This window comes from Centropristis striata, chromosome 16 (genome assembly GCF_030273125.1).
Source record: "Centropristis striata isolate RG_2023a ecotype Rhode Island chromosome 16, C.striata_1.0, whole genome shotgun sequence".
NCBI classification, from domain to species: Eukaryota; Metazoa; Chordata; class Actinopteri; order Perciformes; family Serranidae; genus Centropristis; species Centropristis striata.
The window spans coordinates 4450283-4471405 of record NC_081532.1 but is presented as its reverse complement, the minus strand read 5'-3'; the positions used below and the strand labels follow the sequence as shown (position 1 = coordinate 4471405).

General features: G+C 38.6%; 1 protein-coding gene across 1 annotated transcript in view; it reads left to right on the top strand.

The window, feature by feature from the left end:
* Positions 1-15102, top strand: part of dph6 (diphthamine biosynthesis 6) — a 103382-nt gene extending 88280 nt beyond the window's left edge. The window contains exons 14-15 of the mRNA XM_059353995.1: positions 6659-7046; positions 14672-15102. Of these exons, the coding sequence (XP_059209978.1) occupies positions 6659-7046; positions 14672-14790 (507 nt within the window). The 3' untranslated portion in view covers positions 14791-15102. The remainder of the gene's footprint in view (positions 1-6658; positions 7047-14671) is intronic.
* The last annotated feature ends 6021 nt before the right edge of the window (positions 15103-21123 follow it).

Genomic DNA, 21123 nt, shown 5'->3' with positions numbered 1-21123 from the left:
ATTGAATTGTTTGTTAATGGTAAAGTAACTATTAACTTACATTAATAAACTATCCATTTGCCATTTATATATGATGATTTAACATTAATAAACTATCTATGCACCACTTATAAATGATGGTTATTGTAAAGTGTTACCAAGAAAAGAAGACGGGCAAGACAATTTGTAAACTAGTGGTCGACTGATACGGATTTTTTTAATGCCGATACCGATTATTTTGACCTCAGTCTTAACCAATCCCCGATATGTGCTGCGACTTTTTTTAGGGCGATTCTTGAAGCCGATATTGCCTTTTCTCCCTCCATTTACATGATAAAAATGACACAATGATAACAAATGTTACACAAGTCTCAATTTAAACAAAAAATAAACATTTATTAACAAAACAAACAAAACATATTAACAGTTGGATAGCAAACAATGTGTATGTTGTTCTAGGCCTGGAGGTGGTGGCGCCTCAGATGATCCACATATTTGATGTGTTTTTCTTTTTTCCGGTATCAGCAGCAGCTCACCAGAGAATGGCAGATGTTGCACCGAGCCTTGCCTGGTGCTGGCTCAGTGAAATGGGATAATTGATCGGCAAATGCTTGCACATATCGGTCGATTCCAATACAAGAAAAAACGCAAATATCGGCCGATAACTATACATTTGCGTTTTCTATTATTCAATTCTTCAATCTATTTTTGCATTTTGGCTCATAAACAAACTAAAAACGGCCCGCACTCTCACTTGAAGTGGCCCTCAGTACAACTACATGCATTTGAGCATGAAATCTTAAAAGTGCAGCGTAAAAAAGCACAAAATTACTTCTTGCAATTAATGTTGTTCTGCTGTTCTTGCACTGAAAAAAAAATAAATCACAGTGAGTGGTTATTTTGTATTTGCTTCAAACCTTTTGTATTCCTATTTATACTGCTATACATGCATTTGAGCATGAAATATGTTAAGTTACTGCACTGTAAACATATTTAAAATTGCAGTTTCATCATATCTGGTTAAGTGCACGGTCCTATATGTGGCCCTGTGGTAGTGAACATGAAAAACTGTGGCCCCCTGCAGCATTTAAGTTGCCCATCCCTGCCTTATATTGACAAAAAAAAAACGAATTAAGTATGACATATTAAGTACTTAAAACAGCATTTTGCTTAGAATAAATTTGTAATAGAATTAGTAGAAATTAGTTGAAAAAATCCCCAAATGCATCTGTTCTTATAATGAATCCTGATGGGAAAAAAAACATGTAATATGTGGTTAAGTTATTTACGCTGATTGAAATCCAGTTGTGTAATGTTGGATTATGCAGTATTACACTTTTATATACATAAATATAAGTGGTTTACTATTGAGTGTATTTCCAGACAGGAGACCTGTGAAGTGAGATGATAGGGTGTCTGTGAAGCCACAGGGCCATGTTGTTGTTGTGCGTTGATAATTTCTCTAATCAGGTGGATGAAGAAGCTTGCAGGGTTAATTGGGAGCATACTGGAGTCGCTACAAGTGTGAAATTGTATTTACGGTGCATTAAACCACAAAGAGCCTGTTTGTCTGTGTGTGTGCGAAGGCTTTGATGAACAGGGAGATGTTGATGTGATAAGTCAATAAATGTTAAACAGACTCAGTCTCTTTGTGTAGCAATAGCAGAATCAGGAAGCATGTCAGAAAATAAGGTTTGAATATTGTTTTTGGTATTAAGGCTAATAAAAAACATTCTTATATATTATTATTATTATTATATTGTATATTATATATACCAGAAAGAGAGCTCATATTACACCTATTTTAAAGTCTCTGCATTGGCTGCCTGTGTGCTTCAGAATCGATTACTGATTTTTAACTCTCTTAATGGTCTTTTTAATCTGATTTATTTATCTGATTTACTTTTATTTTATTTTAAGAGCAAACTTAAGACTTGTCTTTTTAATTTGGCTTTTACTTGAACCATTTTAAAACATTTTTTTCTGCTCATGCATCTTAGTGTTACAACATCTTCTCTATTATTTATTTATTGATTTATTTATTTTTTGCTACTATTTATTAGTCTTTATATATATATATCATGCTCTACTGTTTTAATTATTTATTTATTGTTTTCATCTTCTTATCTAGCTTTTTTAAAACTTTTTATTGTTATTTTTATTTACTTTTGTTTTTTATTTTATTTTATTTGATCTTACCTTACTTTATTTTTATTTATTTTATCTAATTAATTTCTAACCTGCCTCCAGTGTTTCCTCACTGCTCCACGTTGAGATGTCTGTGCTTTGTTTTTAATGAGATGGAGGGTGTTTGCTTGTTTCTATGTTTTATTATTATTATTATTATTATTAGTAGTAGTAGTAGTAGTCCTTTTTTATGTGAAGCACTCTGTGTTACATTTCTCTTGTATGAAAAGTGCTATACAAATAAAGTCTGATTGATTGATATATTCTCTCCCAAAATATTCGTACAAACGTGAGAAAACATTTTTCTAAGAAATTGTTTTTTACTAAAATTCTGATTGGTGAGTCATTCCATTTAATAGAGCAGAATATGCAGCGTGGAGACTTTCTCCCCTGCACACCACAGTATAAGCCTTTTTAAATGATTCCTCTCCTGCTTACTCGGGACTTCTGACGTCTATGGTTTTATAATGGCCCCGTAGCCTTAAACTCTCCCTCACCCCACTGACATGGCCCTGTGTGTTTCATTTACACAAACAGTCTGACGAGCTTCAGAGTGGAATCTTAAGAAAAGAGAGCGAATGAGGCGGTGAATGGGAGGGGATATTATAGCAGACTGACAGCACTACAGTAAGTGCTGAGACATAGAGCCACATGCTGAAGGCGTCCCGCTGGGCAGGAAATGTAGGGGAACTGGCTAAGCAGCGCAGTCCCATCAGCTCCCCGCTGTTCCCCGCCTTTACACCACTTCCTTATTACCGTGTTTACCGTTCGGCTTTCACGCCTCTCGGCCCTCCAACCCACCGCACGCTCCAGGCGCACGGACCGGAGTTAGAGGGAGGAAAGTGGGGAGAAAGAAAACAAACATAAGGAGAGGCAGGTCACACCCCATCAGTGTAGAGAGCTGAGCACAGCACATCTACAGTAGACTTCATGCCTTTACCTGCTGCATACACTCTAAAAAAATGACACTGGCTCAACTTAAAAAAAAATGTTGTAACAATTTGCATTTATCTTTTTAAGTCATTCCAACTAAGACATTATTGAGTATTTCCAATGAGACTTTTATAGCTGAACTAACTCAATAAGTCTAGTACAACCAACATGATTTGTTTTGTCCTCTACAAGTTTAATTATGTTGAACCAATTTAGATAGATAGATAGATATACTTAAAATAAAACTTAAAAATACTTAAAAATATAAAAATACAATAAAAATACAATAAAATGTTATTTAAAATAAAGTGTCTAAAGAAGGAGTATGTATCAAGGAGTAGAATTCCAGTGCAGAATAAATATGAATATACAGTATAAAAATGTTGGTGCCGTGAAACAATAAGGTGCAATGAACAGTGTGCATAAAAAACACATAAAGTGCATAACGACGGTAAGTCGTAAGTGGTCAAATTACTCTATTTAAGTTGCTATAACTCCTTTATTTTACTTTTTTCTACTCAGCAAAGTCCATGCAAATTGTTACCTCAATTTTATTGAGTATAAGTAACTCATTTCACTTAAGTCAGACATATTGTAATACAATATTAAGTTTCATTACCTTAATACTTTCCCTTGTTAAGTGAAGGCACAAATGCTTATCTAAAATCGATACATTTCTGAGTTAAGACATCTTTCTTCATTTTTAATTTTGATCCACTTTTTGAAATAAATTATCAACTTAATAAAAACAATGGACATGTAACAAATTGTATTTTTTATGCTGAAAAAGCTCATGTTTTTAAGTCATACTAACTAACCTCCTGAATCTTTTCTTAGAGTGTACAGAGTGAGGGAGCACTGGGGCAATGGCTGCATGCCCTGTAACTGAAGTGGGATGAAGTAATGAGATGGATTGTGTTAAGTGGCTGGTGTAGAGCGGAACAGAGCCCTCTACACACACACACACACTCATTCTGCCACCTGCCTGCCCTCTCAGCTTGCCACTCAAGCACTCAGCACCACCATATATCAAAGTTTGTGTTTTATTGGATTAATTTAATAAATGATCTCTGGTCAGGTAGGGATGTCAGCCAGTGTTCCCCCTCTCATTCCTCTGGCAGGGTAATCGAGTTCTTACCACACTGAAGCCTCAAACACACACACACACACACACACACACACACACACAATGGATGCACAATAATGCACATTTAGCTCCACCAGGCGGCAACCTCCGGGTCTGAGCAGGGAGGCAAACCAGGAAGTGCTTTAAGCTGCATTCTACCCAAAATTCCAGCAGGGGGCACTGAGTTTGGCTGCAAAAACATTTCTGTCCATTCATTTCAATGCAAAATGAGAAAACTTCTCACTTGATTTATTACCTCAGAAATTTTTTTTAGGACAAGACTATGGTCTCAATCACTAGTAAAAAATCTTCTTCAAGAAAATTTGATGTTAATAGTTCTAATAATGGCCCCATTTAGAAGGAAATAGAGGATAAAGAATCGTATGATTTTGGGCGGGGCTACCTTTGATTGACAGGTCACTAACAAGGCGAGCCGTCATCAGAAGAGAAGCAGAAGAATTTGCATCCACGGCAATGTGTCAATAAAGTTATATATAACGTTATATAGATATAAAAAAGGACGTTTACCAATTTGGTCTCATAACTTTGACCCTTTCACTGTATTTTCACTTAATGACAGTGTTTTGTTCAGTAAATGTCTTGTTCAGCGTTTGGTTGGACTAACAGACACTCCAAGGAGTCGTTCATTTTTCTGAGGTCAGTAACGTACATTTTGTGTTTGTTTTTTTGCTAGCCAAAACTAACATCCCAGTTAATGCTCCAATTAATGCTAACATGAATTAGCAGCAGCTTCTCTCAGTCAGGTTGAGGTGTAGAGAGGCCAAATATGGTCTTCTCCCCGTATCCGAAACAAGATGGCGACGACTGTAACTCTGAACTCGATGCTTCCAACGGGCCACAAACCAACGGGTGACATCACAGTGACTACGTCCATTATTTATATACAGTCTATGAGCTCCATGGAACCGCTGAACAAACTTCCCACCTAACGTAACATTTTTGCGGCTACATTAATAAAAAAAGAAAAGAAAGCACTGATGTAACCTTGTGCGACAGCTCTGACAAAAACTCAGCAACTGTGCCGTCACAGTAAAGTTGTGCCAGAGGCTGGAGCTGCACTGCTGAAGTCCCCTGATCTCCTTGTGGATGGTCGGTTGGGTGTATAGTAACTCAGCACCCAAGGCCTGCAGGGTGGCCTTTAAGCCTGGCTGAGCAGGACCCCCTGTCCTGTCACTTCTCTCCCCAGTTCCCACTCTCTGTCCCATGTTCAATCACTATTGACAAGTGCAGGAGCACTTCCCTCCAGGCAGAATACCTAGCCCGTGCCAGAAGTGCTAATATAACATTTATCAAAGCATAGGACACGTATATGTGCTGTCACTTTGTCTGACATGCTAAGAGGTCCGTGCTGACACGGCTATTGTTCTCTGCTCTTGTGATTGTTGATCACTGCAAAGCTAGGCTCTCTTCGAAAATCAGCAGAGTGAAGAAATCTTAACCTCTGCACACGTACTCATTCAGGACACTTGCTTTTTTTTCTGGTCTCACTCTCCCAAGGCAAGAGGTTAGCTGTTGATACACAATTAAGCGTTTGCTAAAGTTTAATCTGAAGGTAAGTGCTGCTTCAGTGAATCTGGCTGATTGGGTCATGACGGGTTCGTCTGTTGGAGGGACAAAGAGGCCGTCGTCTGCTCTTGTCAATGATTTCTCTTTTTTTGTGAGTGAATATCAAAATAAAATGTAAGTAACCTGTTATTATTCTGCACTTACGAAGTGGGGTGTAAGTGGATGAAAATTGATCCAGCAAATTGAAAAGGGGGTTAAGTGTTTTTGCCCTATCGACTCCGACTGAAATGACGGTTATATAAAACACTCATTTCTCTCCCATTAGCAGATGAAGCCACAGCCAAGTATTATTAGAGGGCCACATTGTAGCACTGCTCCAAGACATTTTGTTACTGCTAATGGCCCTCAGTCCACAGGAGAAAAAAAATAAAGAGTTTTTGGCTCTATAGATAAAATTGATGCAGCTTTCCGCTAAATGTTTGTGGTGCAGCTGCCATACACATGTTGTGAGTGATCTTCTCAGAAAGGTGAGAAGTCATCTTGGATAGGACCTGTCATGTTAGCAAACAGCTCAAAGTGAATGCATTTGTGCATTTTGTGGCTGCAAGCACTATGGATTCTTTGTGAATTGTTTGTACACACTATCATTACCGAGGGTCACCTCACAATCTCATGTTAATTGATAGCCTGTCAGCCTGTCAAGTAAAGAGCCTGTCTTAGTGCTGTGTGGTAGAATTTTACGATGCGCTTTACAATAATGTTTAATGTTGATTGAGTAGTGTTTGTGGTCAGAAAGCGCAGCGTGCATCCCAGCAGGAGGGCCATACATTTGATTGCAGTGTGTAGCACAGCATGCTATATCGTTTTCCAGCCAGTTAATTTGAATTCCATCTGTCTGCATTGCAGGATTCGTTGTGGGAGCCTGAGACCAAACCTGCACCATTACTGGTGGTAGTGGTACCGGCCCTACCGAAGGGTGCAGCTGTTGAGCTTCATGTGACTGCAGTTCAAGACGACCCCACCCAAAGGACTTCCTGTCACGTGACTACAAAGGTGGCGTGCGGGTCCATAGAGTGCCACACTGTAATGTCTGCTGATATGAGCAGTGCTTCGCTTTCACTTTCCCTGGCTGCGCCCGGCGATGACCTGGAGGTGGTCGGTGTTAAGGACGTAACAGAAGCAGTTGGTGAAACGTTCAAGAAAACCATGAAGAAGATGGATGCTGAGCTGGTGCCGCTGTGTGCCAGAGTCTTCTACAAGTGCAACCACGCCCTGGCTCAGCAGGTTGTTACAGGTATGTCACTGGACCAGAACGACCTCACCCACAAAATAAATCTTCTGTGCAAGCATCTTTTTACAACCAATATTTACGTTTGTTGTTCGGTGGCGACCTCTAGTGGCTGTAGTTATTATAACGGGTACAAAGGCAAAAGTGTCAGCAGAGGAAGGAAGTTGGGTGATTGGATGAGTCAGGAAAACACAAGATTTTAACCCAAGAGACTAGTGTTTATGTGATGTGTGCAACGAAAAATCGATATGTAGTTATTTTAACTTAACCGTTAACCGGTTTTGTTATGTGGTCACAACGTTGTTACATTACATGATGTCACATGACATAACATTGTCACAATGTCTCTTTCTTAACATAACCAAGTATTTCTGTTCCCTAAACATAACCAAGTAGTTCTATTGTCAAAACAAAACCAGGTAGTTTTATTACCTAAACATAACCGAGTATTTCTGTTTCCGAAACATAACCGAGTATTTCTATCGTCGAAACTAAACCAGGTAGTTTTAGTAACAAAACATAACTGAGTCTTTATGTTCCCTTAACAGAACCACATAGTTCAGTTTCTGAAACAAAACCAGGTTGTTTTAATACCTAAACATAACTGAATATGTATTTTCCCTAAACATAACCAAGTAGTTCTGTTGCCAAAAAAACCCCAGGTAGTTTTAGTGCCTAAACATAACTGAGTAATTCTGTTTCACAACATTAACCACATGATTGTTTAATGACAACTTTGATGTCTTACATGTTTAAAACGGATACCTGTTTTTTCCAACTTTAAATAGAACTGATACTTTTTTTTTAAACTTAGTTTTTATTGTAGCATACTACAAACTAATATTAACCTTTTTTTTCTTTTTTGATTGTTTTGTTTTGGTCGGCAGGGCGTTTGTTCACAAGGGAAAAGTGACAAAATGATGCATGCTTCCATTATGCATACATTCATTCATAACAATTCTTCTGCTGTTTTATGTGTTTCTTTTTCACAAAATGATAAAAAAAAAAAAAATAGACAATAAAAAGTAAAATTAAACCCACATATACTTACAACAATAACCATAACAGTAACAATAATAAACACAATAAAAGGTGTATGTACATGTGCAGTGTAGAGTAAAAAAATCATATGGAAGCAGAGTTTAAGGTCATTATTTATTGTTTTGAGAGTCATTGACAACCTATTCTGTCATTTAGCTATGAGGACGTGATGCACTGCACATCTCACTGAAGACACAACACATGAGCTTTAAATTGATCTAATATTTACACTCATCAAGAGGATTAATTCTAAATACGCTGTTCTGTTGAAAGCAACACTGTTCTCGCAGGTTAAGCTCCACATCATTGTATTCATGGAAACAAAGTGACAGCCTGTCTCTCTGCACTTTCTTTTCAAAGAAAGTTTGAGCTGACATTGGTTAAGTAAACTCCATAAGATATTCTAGGAAGCAGTCTCTCCAGAGGATCTCCACTTCTTCCTGTGTTTAATTATTGTAAGCCATTTGTTGTGCCTGCACTGTGTACAGTAACCCAAGCAGCTGGCACACTCTTTTGTCATCATTACACTTTTATACGCCGCCATCTCCTGCTCCCAGGAATCAGGGTTCTCGTCAAGGCAAATGTGGAACGGTATTTGTTTTATCCTGAGAGATGTTCTCTCGGAGGGAAAAGGGCGACGAGCACATCGATCACACCGGCTCAGTTGTCAAGTCATCGCTGAAGCAGTCAATTAACATTTTTGAATCTGTGCCAAACCAGCCATCTTACTGTCATTTTTAGCTTTGACATAACTCATCTTCTTGAGGACGTGAAATTATGGTAACCAGTGATGAATGGGGAAAAGGTTGATCCGTTTCGAATACGTGTTGATATGCATGACAGATGAACTGTGCTATTTGTTTTGTTACCTAATTATATAATTGTTATTCAGCATTGTTTCATGATATATGATGCATGTCATCTATCTCGTCTGTCATTATCCACAATGGGAGAGTCAGAGGGTTTTGCAATGAGGAGCAATCTTGTTAAAATATTTCAAACATCAATTTTATATGCAAAATTGAATGCAGAGTTTAATAAAATTGGTGTCGACGTGTCAAATAAATGCTACATGTATGTATTTTAGCATCATTCAAATTCAAATTTACTACTTCCTCTATAGAAAGTATGTGAATTATAGAAACCATTAACCATGTTACTGGGTCAATGGTTTACTGGAGCACAATCAACGTCAATCTTCACCCACGAAATGCATGTTTCTTTGATTATAGGCTGCACACACTGCTCCCCTAAAACCATTTACTGACTCATCATTGAGCTGGAATCCGTTACCTTACCCTGCACGCACAGTCAAGGCCTGGAAGCTCACCCATGGGCGTTTTTATGGGTCACAGCCTGTGCTCATCGGGTGATGAATCCAAAAAGTCAAAGGAGGAAAAGTAACACCTCTGGCGCTAGCAGTCACAGCCTCACAACTGCTGCTGTCAGCGCGCAGACAGACAACAACACTGGAGCAAAATGTGACTGCATCCACCCCAACCCCCAACCCCCAACCCCACCCTTGGGTTACTTGCGTTAGGATTCACAGCTGATAGACATGACATATGCTCCAAATGAAACCTTTAAACATCTTGTCTCAACTTGTTACTTACGATAGAAAGGTTTTCTTCAAGATGGGCCCCAACAACTCAACTAGAACATCAACTTTTACAGAAGGGCATGAAAAAGGTCTTTTTTTTTTTTAAGGGAATCCATTATTTTACACAGGAAATATCAAAATCAAATTACTGAAGTTACTGAAACAAAACCAGGTAGTTTTAGGACCTAAACATAACCAGGTATTTCTGTTCCCTAAACATAACCAAGTATTTCTGTTTCCGAAACATGACCAAGTATTACCGATGTCTTTGCATTTTAATACTCCAATACTTAAACCTGCAGTATTATAAGGTATGGGGCCACACGGTGGTGTAGTGGTTAACACTCTTGCCTCACAGTAAGAGCGGTTGTGTAGAGTTTGCATGATCTCTGCATGTCAGCGTGGGTTCTCAAGGGGTACCCCGACTTCCTCCCACAGTCCAAAAACATGCAGCTTAGGTTTAATTGATGACTCTAAATTGCCCATAGGAGTGAATGAGAGCCTGATTGTCTGTCTCACCCAATGTCAGCTGAGATTGTTACTTGTTTGCAAGCAGTTGCTTATTTACACATCCAACAGAGCAACATTTGCATTCATTGGAAGTTATGTTTGTGTCAATCTGATCAATGTTAGTTCAATTCTCATCCACCTTTTAGTTCTGTTGTGGTCACCACAAATTCCTGAGAAAAATATATATTTATCGTTAGCGACTAAATGCTCAACAATGTTCATTTCTATGTCCGTCTGTTTGGTGTTGGCAAGGTAGTCTACAGTGTTTCTGTTTTAGTTGCAGAATTTGACACATGTGGAGGTGCATCTTCAGCTTCAGGCTCATCACTACAAGCAACCCTCTCACATACAAGTGGCTGTGTGATTTGTTGGTGATATAAAATTACAAATTACAGCTGCTTTTTTATTTAATTCAGGCTTTTTTCTGTTTCTCCGTCACTCTGCTGCAGCTCCTCTTACTCCTTGCTCATTCTTCTTGGACTAAACCAACAATTTTCATGAGCCAACACACGCTAATTACCACCTCGTTTACCGGTTAATTTGACCAGTTTGGAAGTCAGTGTAGCACAACTAAAAACCACTGGCTCTGGGCCTTGGCCACTGCTTAAAAGCCCCATAAGCCCAGCAGGCATCAAGCATCCCACTCAGAAACCCCCTTTTCTCTCCGTTTCACCACCGATTTCACTTACAGCCATCCTTCAATTCACTTAGCCTTACAATATTTATATATTAATCACTTTGAACAAAAATGGCTATTGATGTTTAGCATAAAAGGGTGTTGGGGGCATTAGTAATGGCTTGGTTTTGAAAACGCAGACCTTTTCAGCTCCCTGTGTGTTTGCCGTGAAGCAGAATAATGGCTGCTCCTCTTGGGGAGATGGTTTAGTTCCATCCCATTGCTAATGTGATGGCTTTTTGAATCTTGCAGCCTCTGTCCACTGGTCCTCTCAATGAGGCTCCCTGTGAAGCCCAAAGAGGGGCTGAGAGACCGGGGGTCGGGGATTGAGTGTGTGAGTGTTCATAGGATTCTGTGTGAGAAGCATTTATAGGGTTTTTTAGCAAAGCAGTGAGTGTCTTTGCTCACTTTTCCACTCACAAAGACAAAAGAACACAAAATTGCCTGGTCACTTAAGTCACCTTCACCCCCCTCATGTCTCTCATTCATGCATAAGCAGGCATGTCTGTGTACACAGAGAGAGCACAATTATTTCCTATCTGTTAATACAAAGATTAAAACATCCCGACATAAAACAGGCTGAGTGCGCAAGGTGTGATGAAGGGTGTGTTTCTTCTCTTAATAAAACCATCCTGTCTGTGATCTCCAGAGGATCTCCAGAGGATCCTGCTTCCCAGGGTGCACCACATGCTCTGATAACACATATTTAGGCTTTTAATGCCCTCCAAAAAAGGCCTGTGTTCAGTGGGGGTATTTTAAGCTGTAGTGCATATTAGCTAATTAGGGTGTGTGGGCTCTTTGTAAGGATGTTTGGCATGCTGCGTGTGCTTCAAATGAAAGAGAACGAGGCTTATTAAATAGTGCTGAACTGCTCGCGTAACCTCTCTGTCCTCATTCCTCTCTCCACAAGTTCACATAAATGTCATAAAGTGGTACTGCAGCACTAGCAGATGCTGTTAAAAGAGCATTAGTTTGTGTTCGTCCACCAAGACACAAGATAACAATCAGGAATTACAGCACGGATTCCAAAGAAGTTGGGACGCTGTATAAACATACAGTTGCACGAAAAGTATGTGAACACTTTGAAATGTACTAGTTTTCTGCATTCATTTGTCATAAAATGTGATCCGATCTGCATCTAAGTCCTACGTATAGACAAATACAATGTGCTTAACCTAATACCATGCAAACAATTATAATATTTCATGTTTTTATTGAACATTCATAGTGACTTGGGACTTAGATGCAGATCAGATCACGATTTATGACAAATTTCAAAGTGTTCACATACTTTTTCTTGCAACTGTATATGAAAAACAGAATGCATCAAATTCAGAATTATATACAGAGTCTATAGTTACATAAACAAAAGTTTATCAGTTTGAACTAACCATACTGTAAATGATACTGTTTTATACAATTTTTAGTTGAATATTTGTCACGACGGATTAGCAATTTATCATATTGTTTATTTACGTTTTAGACAACATCTTTTTTTTTTTTTACTGCAGGGAGTTCGACATTATATGAGACATATGTTCAAAAAGATTTATTTGCAGTAGTGATGGTACAAAAGTGACACAATGCCATAACTGCCATAAAGTCCAATCCAGGATGCTTTTAAAGGCACAATATGTAGTTTTTCTGCCACTAGGGGTCTCTTAATTAAAACAATAACTAATAACAGAGTTTGGTGATGCTATAAAGGAGCAGAGGATCATGGGAGTTGTTGTCTTCACCACCATTGGCTTTATTCTAGACAGCTTCTCCTGGTTTGGATTCCTACAGTGTTTGTTGTTCAGGTTCAGGTTTATACCGGGAGTTTAATCATCCTGTAAAACCCCAAACAAAACTGATTAAAAAGCAGTTTCACGTAACTTGTTTTACTTTTGCTAAACTTAAATCCAGACATGTAATGACTAACTTCATCAGGTTAAAATATATAGTTAAAAATGACCAAGATTCGGGATGTGTATTGTAAAAACGTAGCTTGAAAAAGGGATAAAAAAAACAGTGTCTGTCAGCTTCTAGCAGATAACTACCACATTAATGCATGCAGAAAATGGATATGACCCCATGGAGCGCTAACTAACTTCTACCTCAATTAAAGGTTTTATCTAGGTTTGATTGGGTAATGTACACTACAAAAAGATGTGTCTAAAACCAGATAAAAACACTAAATCTGAGGGAAATTATCTTGCTGCATGGACAGCTAATTTCACTTGACAAGATTTCTTGAAGTAAGATTGTTAAATCTAGAAATAAGCATGTTGAAAGCTTAAAAAAATAAATTAACTCTTAAAACAAGATCACTTATCTAACACTTCTAAATCTAAGTTATTTTATCTTGGTAAGAACCAAATAATTTGCAGTGTAAGTACACAACTCAGCAAAAAAATATGTACATAGGTCAAGTCATTTTTAGATATTTTAATGCCTAAAAGTGACACAATATACCTTTTTAAATCAGTAGTTATAAGCCTGGACAGTCAAGCATGAGACAGGAACACTTGTGACCAATTAGTGCATGAAGCAGAGGAGGGAATGGGCAACATCCCAGCGGGCAGTTGCTAAATAGACAGGCTGTCATCAAGAGCAGGCTCTGAGACGCTCAATGAATTCTCACATGTCCACTGGCCGTCTGTAGTCCGGCCACACACACACACACACACACACACTAACAACATCTCTCAGCTCCAGTAAAAACTGAGAGGTAGTCCCAACACAGCTTCCTAACATCCCAACACAACAGGAGCAGAGGATCCATTGCACTAGATCCCCCCAACAAGCTGCTCAATTGTCCAAAAGGGCATGGCAGGGCCGGCCCCCTCCCTTCCTTCAGTGTGTATGTGTTTGGTTGTATATGACTGTGTTTGAGGTTGGGAGGGGTAGCTTAGAGTTCAGTCCTTGCTGACCATATGTCTGCACTGCAGGGAGTTGAATCAGGGGGGCTACAATCTGCCAAGGATTTAAGAATGCCAATAATTTGTAAATAGGCCCCGTGTTCCCTGGTCGAAGGGTTAAGTGCAGCCTCTGTCCTGGGTCGGCCCCAGCACTGCAAAAAAAGAAAAGTTGGGTGAACTCAAAACTTCAAGGCAACAAACTTTGATAAAATTTTAAGTTGGACAATTAAACTAAATGTTTTAAGTTTAGTTTTTGAGTTTGCTCAACTCTGAATTCAGATTTTTTAACTTATAATTTTAAATTGTAGTAACTTTTAATCCTTACTTCTGCTAACTTCTGCAATGTGCTGAATTGGCACGATTGTAACGCCGCTATGAAATGTCAGCTAATGTTGTGACCACAATTTTGAGTTAGCATTGATACGCTAATGGCTACTCTTGTAGCTGTAACAAGCAGCGCCGCTAGCATCAGTTAGCCGCTAGCATCAGTTAGCCGCTAGCATCAGTTAGCCGCTAGCTTTTGCTAATGACCGAATTTCACCGCTTTCCCGCATTTCACAACAGAGAAATAAGAGTTATCAGAACTATTGTCCCTTGTTGTGAACCCCAACTTAAAGATATAAGTAACAACAACCCACAAACTTGTTTTTGAGCAGACAAATGCCTTCCTTTGTTGTGCTAACTTACATTATTGCCCTAAATGTCAATAATTTATATTTCCAAGTTTTACCAACTTAAATCACTGTTTTAGGCAAAAAATACAAGTTGGCTTTTTTTGCAGTGAGTGGGGGTGGCTATATGAGAACTGAATGTCCAATTTCTCTTGAAACTAACACCTCCTCTTTTCTTTTTTTTTGGTGCCTTCACCCCTTTTATCCCCCTCCCCACCTCTACCTGCCAGGACTTGAAGAAAGTTTAAGAAACTCTCTGGGAGAGTCCAGTCCGTCCGTTGCCCTAGTTCCAGTCCTGGACTTTGCTGACTCCCAGATCCTCCACCTGTCCTGCTGGCTCAGTTTATAGAAACACAGCCAGAGTCAACAACCAGACTCCAGTCATCCACAGCACTGGAATTCAGCAGGGCTTTCTGGAAGAGCAACACTGACAGCCCAACACCTAATGACTTACAGCACGACGTCAGTGAATGTGGAAAATAAAAACTGTATAACTGCTCATTAACGTGACTGTTTATCACTGCTGATTGTTGAAATGTAAAGCTTTCTCTGTCTCATAGTGGTTTTTTGATGATGTGTGGTATTTGAGGATGTGTTTATTCCACTTCATATCCCAGAACTTAAGCCAATTGAAAAAGCACACTATAAACTATTCACCGGGCTTCTTCTTATTCTTCCGTTTCTTCTGTGTTTTTTTTCAGTCGACTACTCCTCGCAGAGTTTTGGGCACATACTCTAAAAAGGTATCAAATCGACCTGCTTGGCCATGACAAGTGTGCTCTGACTTTCGGCAAGGGTTTCGGCAAAAACGCCAAAAAATCCCCCCATGTTACCCTATGGAGAGGTTAGAGTGGATGACATCATCGCTGGAGTGCAGAGGGAGAGAAAAATTTGTCAAAAATAAATTTGGAAACTGCGCTCGAGGCTGCAAATGTCACTCTACAGAAATAATTTATACATAGAAACTTAGGAAAATTGTTCTTCTTCCTCACATTGGTCTGCTAAAGCTGTCAGAGTTATAGTTTGGGTGTAAACAGTTCAAATTGTAATCTAATGTATGGGTAGAGTCATGGGCCAGAGTCAAGCACACTCAAAATGTATAAAAAAATTTCCTAGTTCTTATTCTTCCGTTTCTTCTGTGGTTTTTTTCGGTCGACTACTCCTCCCAGAGTTTTGTTCACACAGACATTAAAAAAGGTATAAAATTGACCGGCTCAGCCATGACAAGTGTGTTGTGACTTTTCTAAGGGTTTCAGCAAACGGTTTTCAAATTATTCGGCAAAAACACGCCAAAAAATCCCCCCAATGTTACCTTATGGAGAGGCTAGAGTGCAGAGGAAGAGAAAAAATTGTCAAAAATAGATTTTTGGAAACTGCGCTCAAGGCCGTCTATACCACTCTACAGAAATAATTTATACATAGAAACGCAGGAAAATTGTTCTTCTCCCTCACATTCGTCTGCTAAAGCTGTCAGAGTTAGAGTGTGGGTGTAAACAGTTCAAATTGTAATCTAATGTAAACGGTTTTCAAATTATTCTGCAAAAACACGCCAAAAAAATCCCCCCAATGTTACCCTATGGAGGGGCTAGAGTGGATGACATCATTGCTAGAGTGAAGAGGGAGAGAAAAATTTGTCAAAAAGGCCGCAGATACCACTCTGCAGGAATAATTTATACATAGAAACGTAGGAAAATTGTTCTTCTTACTCACTTACTTCTTACTGGTCTGCTAAAGCCGTCAGAGTTTGGGCGTAAACAGTTCAAATTAAGAAACAAAGAAATAAATTGTACTCTAAGAGTTTGTGAGTCACGGGCCAGAGTCAAGCACACTCAACATTTACAACTAATACAGGAGTTGTATACTGCAGCAGCTGTTATCCTGCCCCGGAGAAGACTCTTATGGAACTTCTATAACCTAAAGCTGCATACCAGAAGACCGGAGACCTTAGTCTACAAAAGGGGACACCGGCAGTGTCTCATTCCACCAGGCGATAAACTGTATCCCCTGATATCCCACTGTTTCTGCTGGAATTTCTCTCACCACGTTAGCTAACACCCCTCATAAAGACCTCGCGCCACTGCTGACACCATCTGTTCAGTTGTAAACCTATAGATTTACTGTGTGACTTGACTTTGTGGCAGTGTGTGTAATGTGTGCGCATGAGGTGACTCTGTTTCTGCCTCTCATGCTCCACGGGATTCAAGGTGTGTTATTATTGTGTAATAGGCAATCAGCGCCAAGCACCTGAAAAGATTAAGCCTCTTTATGTTTTCTATTGATTCTAAGGCAACCTGGTTAATAGGAGAGGGACACTACAACACACAGCTGCAGGGCAGGAGTGTGCTCTATGTGTGTGTGTGTGTGTGTGTTGGGCTGTCAATAGACATGGTGACGATATGGGAAGAAAATAACACTATTAACCATTGCTCCTGGAACATTTCTTTTCTCAAAGATCATGAACCGTATTGATGATCTGAGTTGGAATGCATCTTCACTCCGGCTATTCTCTTCATCGCGCCTGTGATGGCGGCAGAGTGGAGTGGGCTATTGATCTTCACCCACCACAGTGTTGTTTTGATTGTTGTTATCAAAAATTGAACAATAGAGGCAGCCAATAGAGCCTGAAGATTTTTATTGAGGGTTGAGAAGGAAAAAAAGAAACACAAACAAGCAATTATTTATGAGAGCCAGCAAGCCAATGCCCCATAAATATACAGCGTGTGTTAATTTTCACCTGTTTGGTTTTAAAGGGCCCCATCAGGGGAGATTCAGAACTGTTGAATGGCGTAGCTGTCCAATAAGCACTAAGATATTGGTATTCTTTGATAAAGTAGAGAAGTAGTAAATAACTTTTATTTCAGCTGTACTTGAACATTTCAATCCCGAAACCACCACAAATCCACGTTTATTTGCTTATAGTTCAGTGTTTTTTTTATTCACCGGGCTTTTTTCTTAAAGTTAAGATAAAAAGGTATCAAATTGACCGGCTCGGCCATGACAAGTGCCGAAACCCTTAGAAAAGTCAAAGCACAAACGGTTTTCAAATTATTCGGCAAAAACACGCCAAAAAAATCCCCCCAATGTTACCCTATGGAGAGGCTAGAGTGGATGACATCATCGCTAGGAAGCGAAAAAATTGACAAAAATAAATTTGGAGACTGCACTCGACGCTGCAAATGCCACTCTACAGAAATTATTTATACATAGAAACATAGGAAAATTGTTCTTCTCCCTTACATTGGTCTGACAAGTAATTATTACAGTGTGTGTTAATTTTCACCTGTTTGGTTTTAAAGGGCCCCATCAGGGGAGATTCAGAAAATAAGATATTGGTATTCTTTGATAGAGTAGAGAAGTAGTAAATAAGTTTCATTTCAACTGTACTTGAACATTTCGATCCAGAAACCACCACCAATCCACATTTATTTGCCTATAGTTCAGTGTTTTTAATAAATGTAGCAGTTTAATAGCCATAGATTTGACAATGGCACAAATAGCTGAAGGGTCATTCTGCTAAAAATGTTGTTTTTTTGTCGATTTTCTTGGTTCCTTTCATTTCTGTGTGTCTGAATGCCAAGCAAGGTGTTGCCAAAAAACACTGTGCAGAGCAATAACATATCATTAACATTGACTGTTTATCACTGCTGATTGTGTTTATTCCACTTCATAACCCAGAACGTAAGCCAATAATTGAGTGTGCTTGCAAAAGCACACTAAATACTATAACGGTTTTCAAATTATTCGGCAAAAACACACCAAAAAAATCCCCCCAATGTTACCCTATGGAGAGGCTAGAGTGGATGACATCATCGCTAGAGTGTAGAGGGAGAGAAAAATGTGTCAAAAATAAATTTGGAAACTGCGCTCGAGGCTGCAAATGCCACTCTACACATAGAAATGAAGAAAATTGTTCTTCTCCCTCACATTGGTCTGACAAGTAATTATTTATGAGAGCCAGCAAGCCAATGTCCCATAAATATACAGCGTGTGTTCATTATCACCTGTTTGGTTTTAAAGGGCCCCATCAGGGGAGATTCAGAACTGTTGAATGGCGTAGCTGTCCAATAAATAATAAAGATTTTGGTATTCTTTGATAAAGTAGTAAAAAACTTTTTTTTCCACTATACTTGAACACTTCAATACAGAAACCACCACAAATCCACATTTATTTGCTTATAGTTCAGTGTTTTTAATAAATGTAGCAGTTTAATAGCCATAGCTTTTGCAATGACCTAAATAGCTGAAGGGTCATTCTGCTAAAAATGTTTTTATTTTGTCGATTTTCTTGGTTGCTTTCATTTCTGTCTGTCTGAATGCCAAGCAAGGTGTTGCAAAACAAGACTGTGCTGAGCAAACATGCACGTTCAGCAGATTTCCCTGAAAAAACAAACAAACAAACAATGGTTTACAGGGACGGCTGGGAAGACGTTTTTTGAAATTCAGCAATAAAAATGAAGAAACACATCACGCAAGTCCATGGAAATGTATTTCTGTTATAAATAGGCACTAGAATTAGCTTTATTATTAACCCTTTGATGCATATAAACAACATATAAACACCTTCTAATGCACAACATTTTTTTATTACAACAGATCATTATAACCATTTTTCCTGTCATACTTTATGAAGAAAAATATTTTTTGTATTATTACATCAAGTTTACACACGAGTCAAAAATGACCTTGTGCATTAGAAGCGTAGTGATACAAAAAGGGTTTTTATTCAAAAAGCAAGAAATGAAAACAAAAATTTAGGATGTATGATGATCAAAAACAAGTTAATTGAGGAAAACCTGGAATACTAAATGATGAAATTAGTCTATTGCAAAGATATAGAATATAAAAACTTAGTCGGGTCACTTTACACCATGGGTCTCAAACTCGCGGCCCGCGGGCCAACTGCGGCCCTCATGACGATATTTTGTGGCTCCCGCCTTGATATGAAAGTTAAATGTGAGTTTTATATGAATGGCACTTTAAGTCGCTTTAATCACTTATTTTTGGTAATTTTGTGCCTTTTTTAAATAATTTTGTGTCTTTTTTTGGTAGTTTTGTGTCTTTTTAAATTAATTTTGTGTCTTTTTTTGGTCATTTTGTTTCTTTTTAAAGTCATTTAGGGTTATTTTCTGTCATTTTGTGTCCTTTTTAATCATTTTGTGTCTTTTTGTAATATTATATATTATATGTAATATTTATATATATGTCTTTTTTGGTTATTTTGTGCCGTTTTTTAGTAATTTAATGTCTTTTTTTTGTAATTTTGTGTCTTTTTTTGGTCATTTTGTTTCTTTTTTAAAGTAATTTAGGTTTTTTTCTGTCATTTTGTGTCTTTTTTTAGTAGTTTTGTGTCTTTTTTTAGTAATTTTGTGTCTTTTTTTAGGTAATTTTGATACTGCCTCCAGCGGCCCCCAGGTAATTTGAGTTTGATACCCCTGCTTTAGACCCATGTTGTGCATCAAAGGGTTAAAATACCACAATTACAATACATTGCTGTATTGAGCTTTGACTGCTTGTGTTGTTGTTGTTGTTGTTGTTTACCTCAGTTGAACAACGGTTAAATTACAAGCATGCTATATGTCACAAAAACACAAGCCTCAACATCTCAGTAAACACAGAGGAGCTGCTCCGCCACTAAAATTCACCTCACACCAACCACTTGTCGATCACGCTGTAAACATTACATTCTGTCTTTCGGCGGCGTGTTTTCATACAGACACATAAAGCCACAAGTATATCATCACACCCTCATCATGGCCGACGTGATGGCCTATGGCAGACACATTTCTTTGTGTCTCCACTGCTGTGTTTTCTCACAAAATGAATAAAGACAGGGTGACATTTAGTTTTCTCATGTGTTTTGTCAAATGTACATTTTCTACCAAGCTGACCTGCACCGCTCTGCAAACAAACCGGCGATTGTGGCTAACATTGTCCTTTGTGAGCAGTGTACCGGCCTGCGGCTCTTGTCATTGTGGCCTTGCACATGGACTTTAACTGTGTGTTTCTCCCTCCAGGCTAACCAGGCTGATGTGTGTGACTCTCTTTCCCCACAGCGCTAGGCTACAGTAGGGGAGCCCGGCTCGGCCTCGCTGCACGAGACGCCTCCTGACATTGTGGTCTGTTTGCCTCAGTGACTGTGGTTTTGTTTGTTTGCATATTTCAGTCCTTTTCGTTTCATAATGTATTGTTTTCGTCCCCTGACGTATTGTGAAAGCATGTCTTTGCATGGGCAAAGCACTGACTACATGAAACTTGTTCTATCTGCTGAACTGGCATGTGATCATAAGCTATTGAGTGGTGTCTGCCTCCCTCTAGTGGTCAACAGAAACAGTGCACTTTAAAAGATGACAAGTTTTCTATTCCATTTATTCAGTATTTCCATTAATATATGACTATATTGATTATTCATATATATATATATGTATATAGATATAGAGACCTGTTAAGGGGTAGGACTCGATAAGTTTTTTTATTTCTTCCTACTCCCTTTCGAGCTTGCAGAAAGTGTCTGTCTTCTCAATTTTTTTTTTGCTTTTTGGTTTTGTTTTTTTATTTATTCATCTATTAATGTTTAAACTTGTTTTTTTTTTTGTTTTTTTTTTACTTGCTTGCATGTTTGAAATAAAGACAATCAATCAATCAATCAATCAATCAATCAATCAATCAATATAGGTGCATCTCA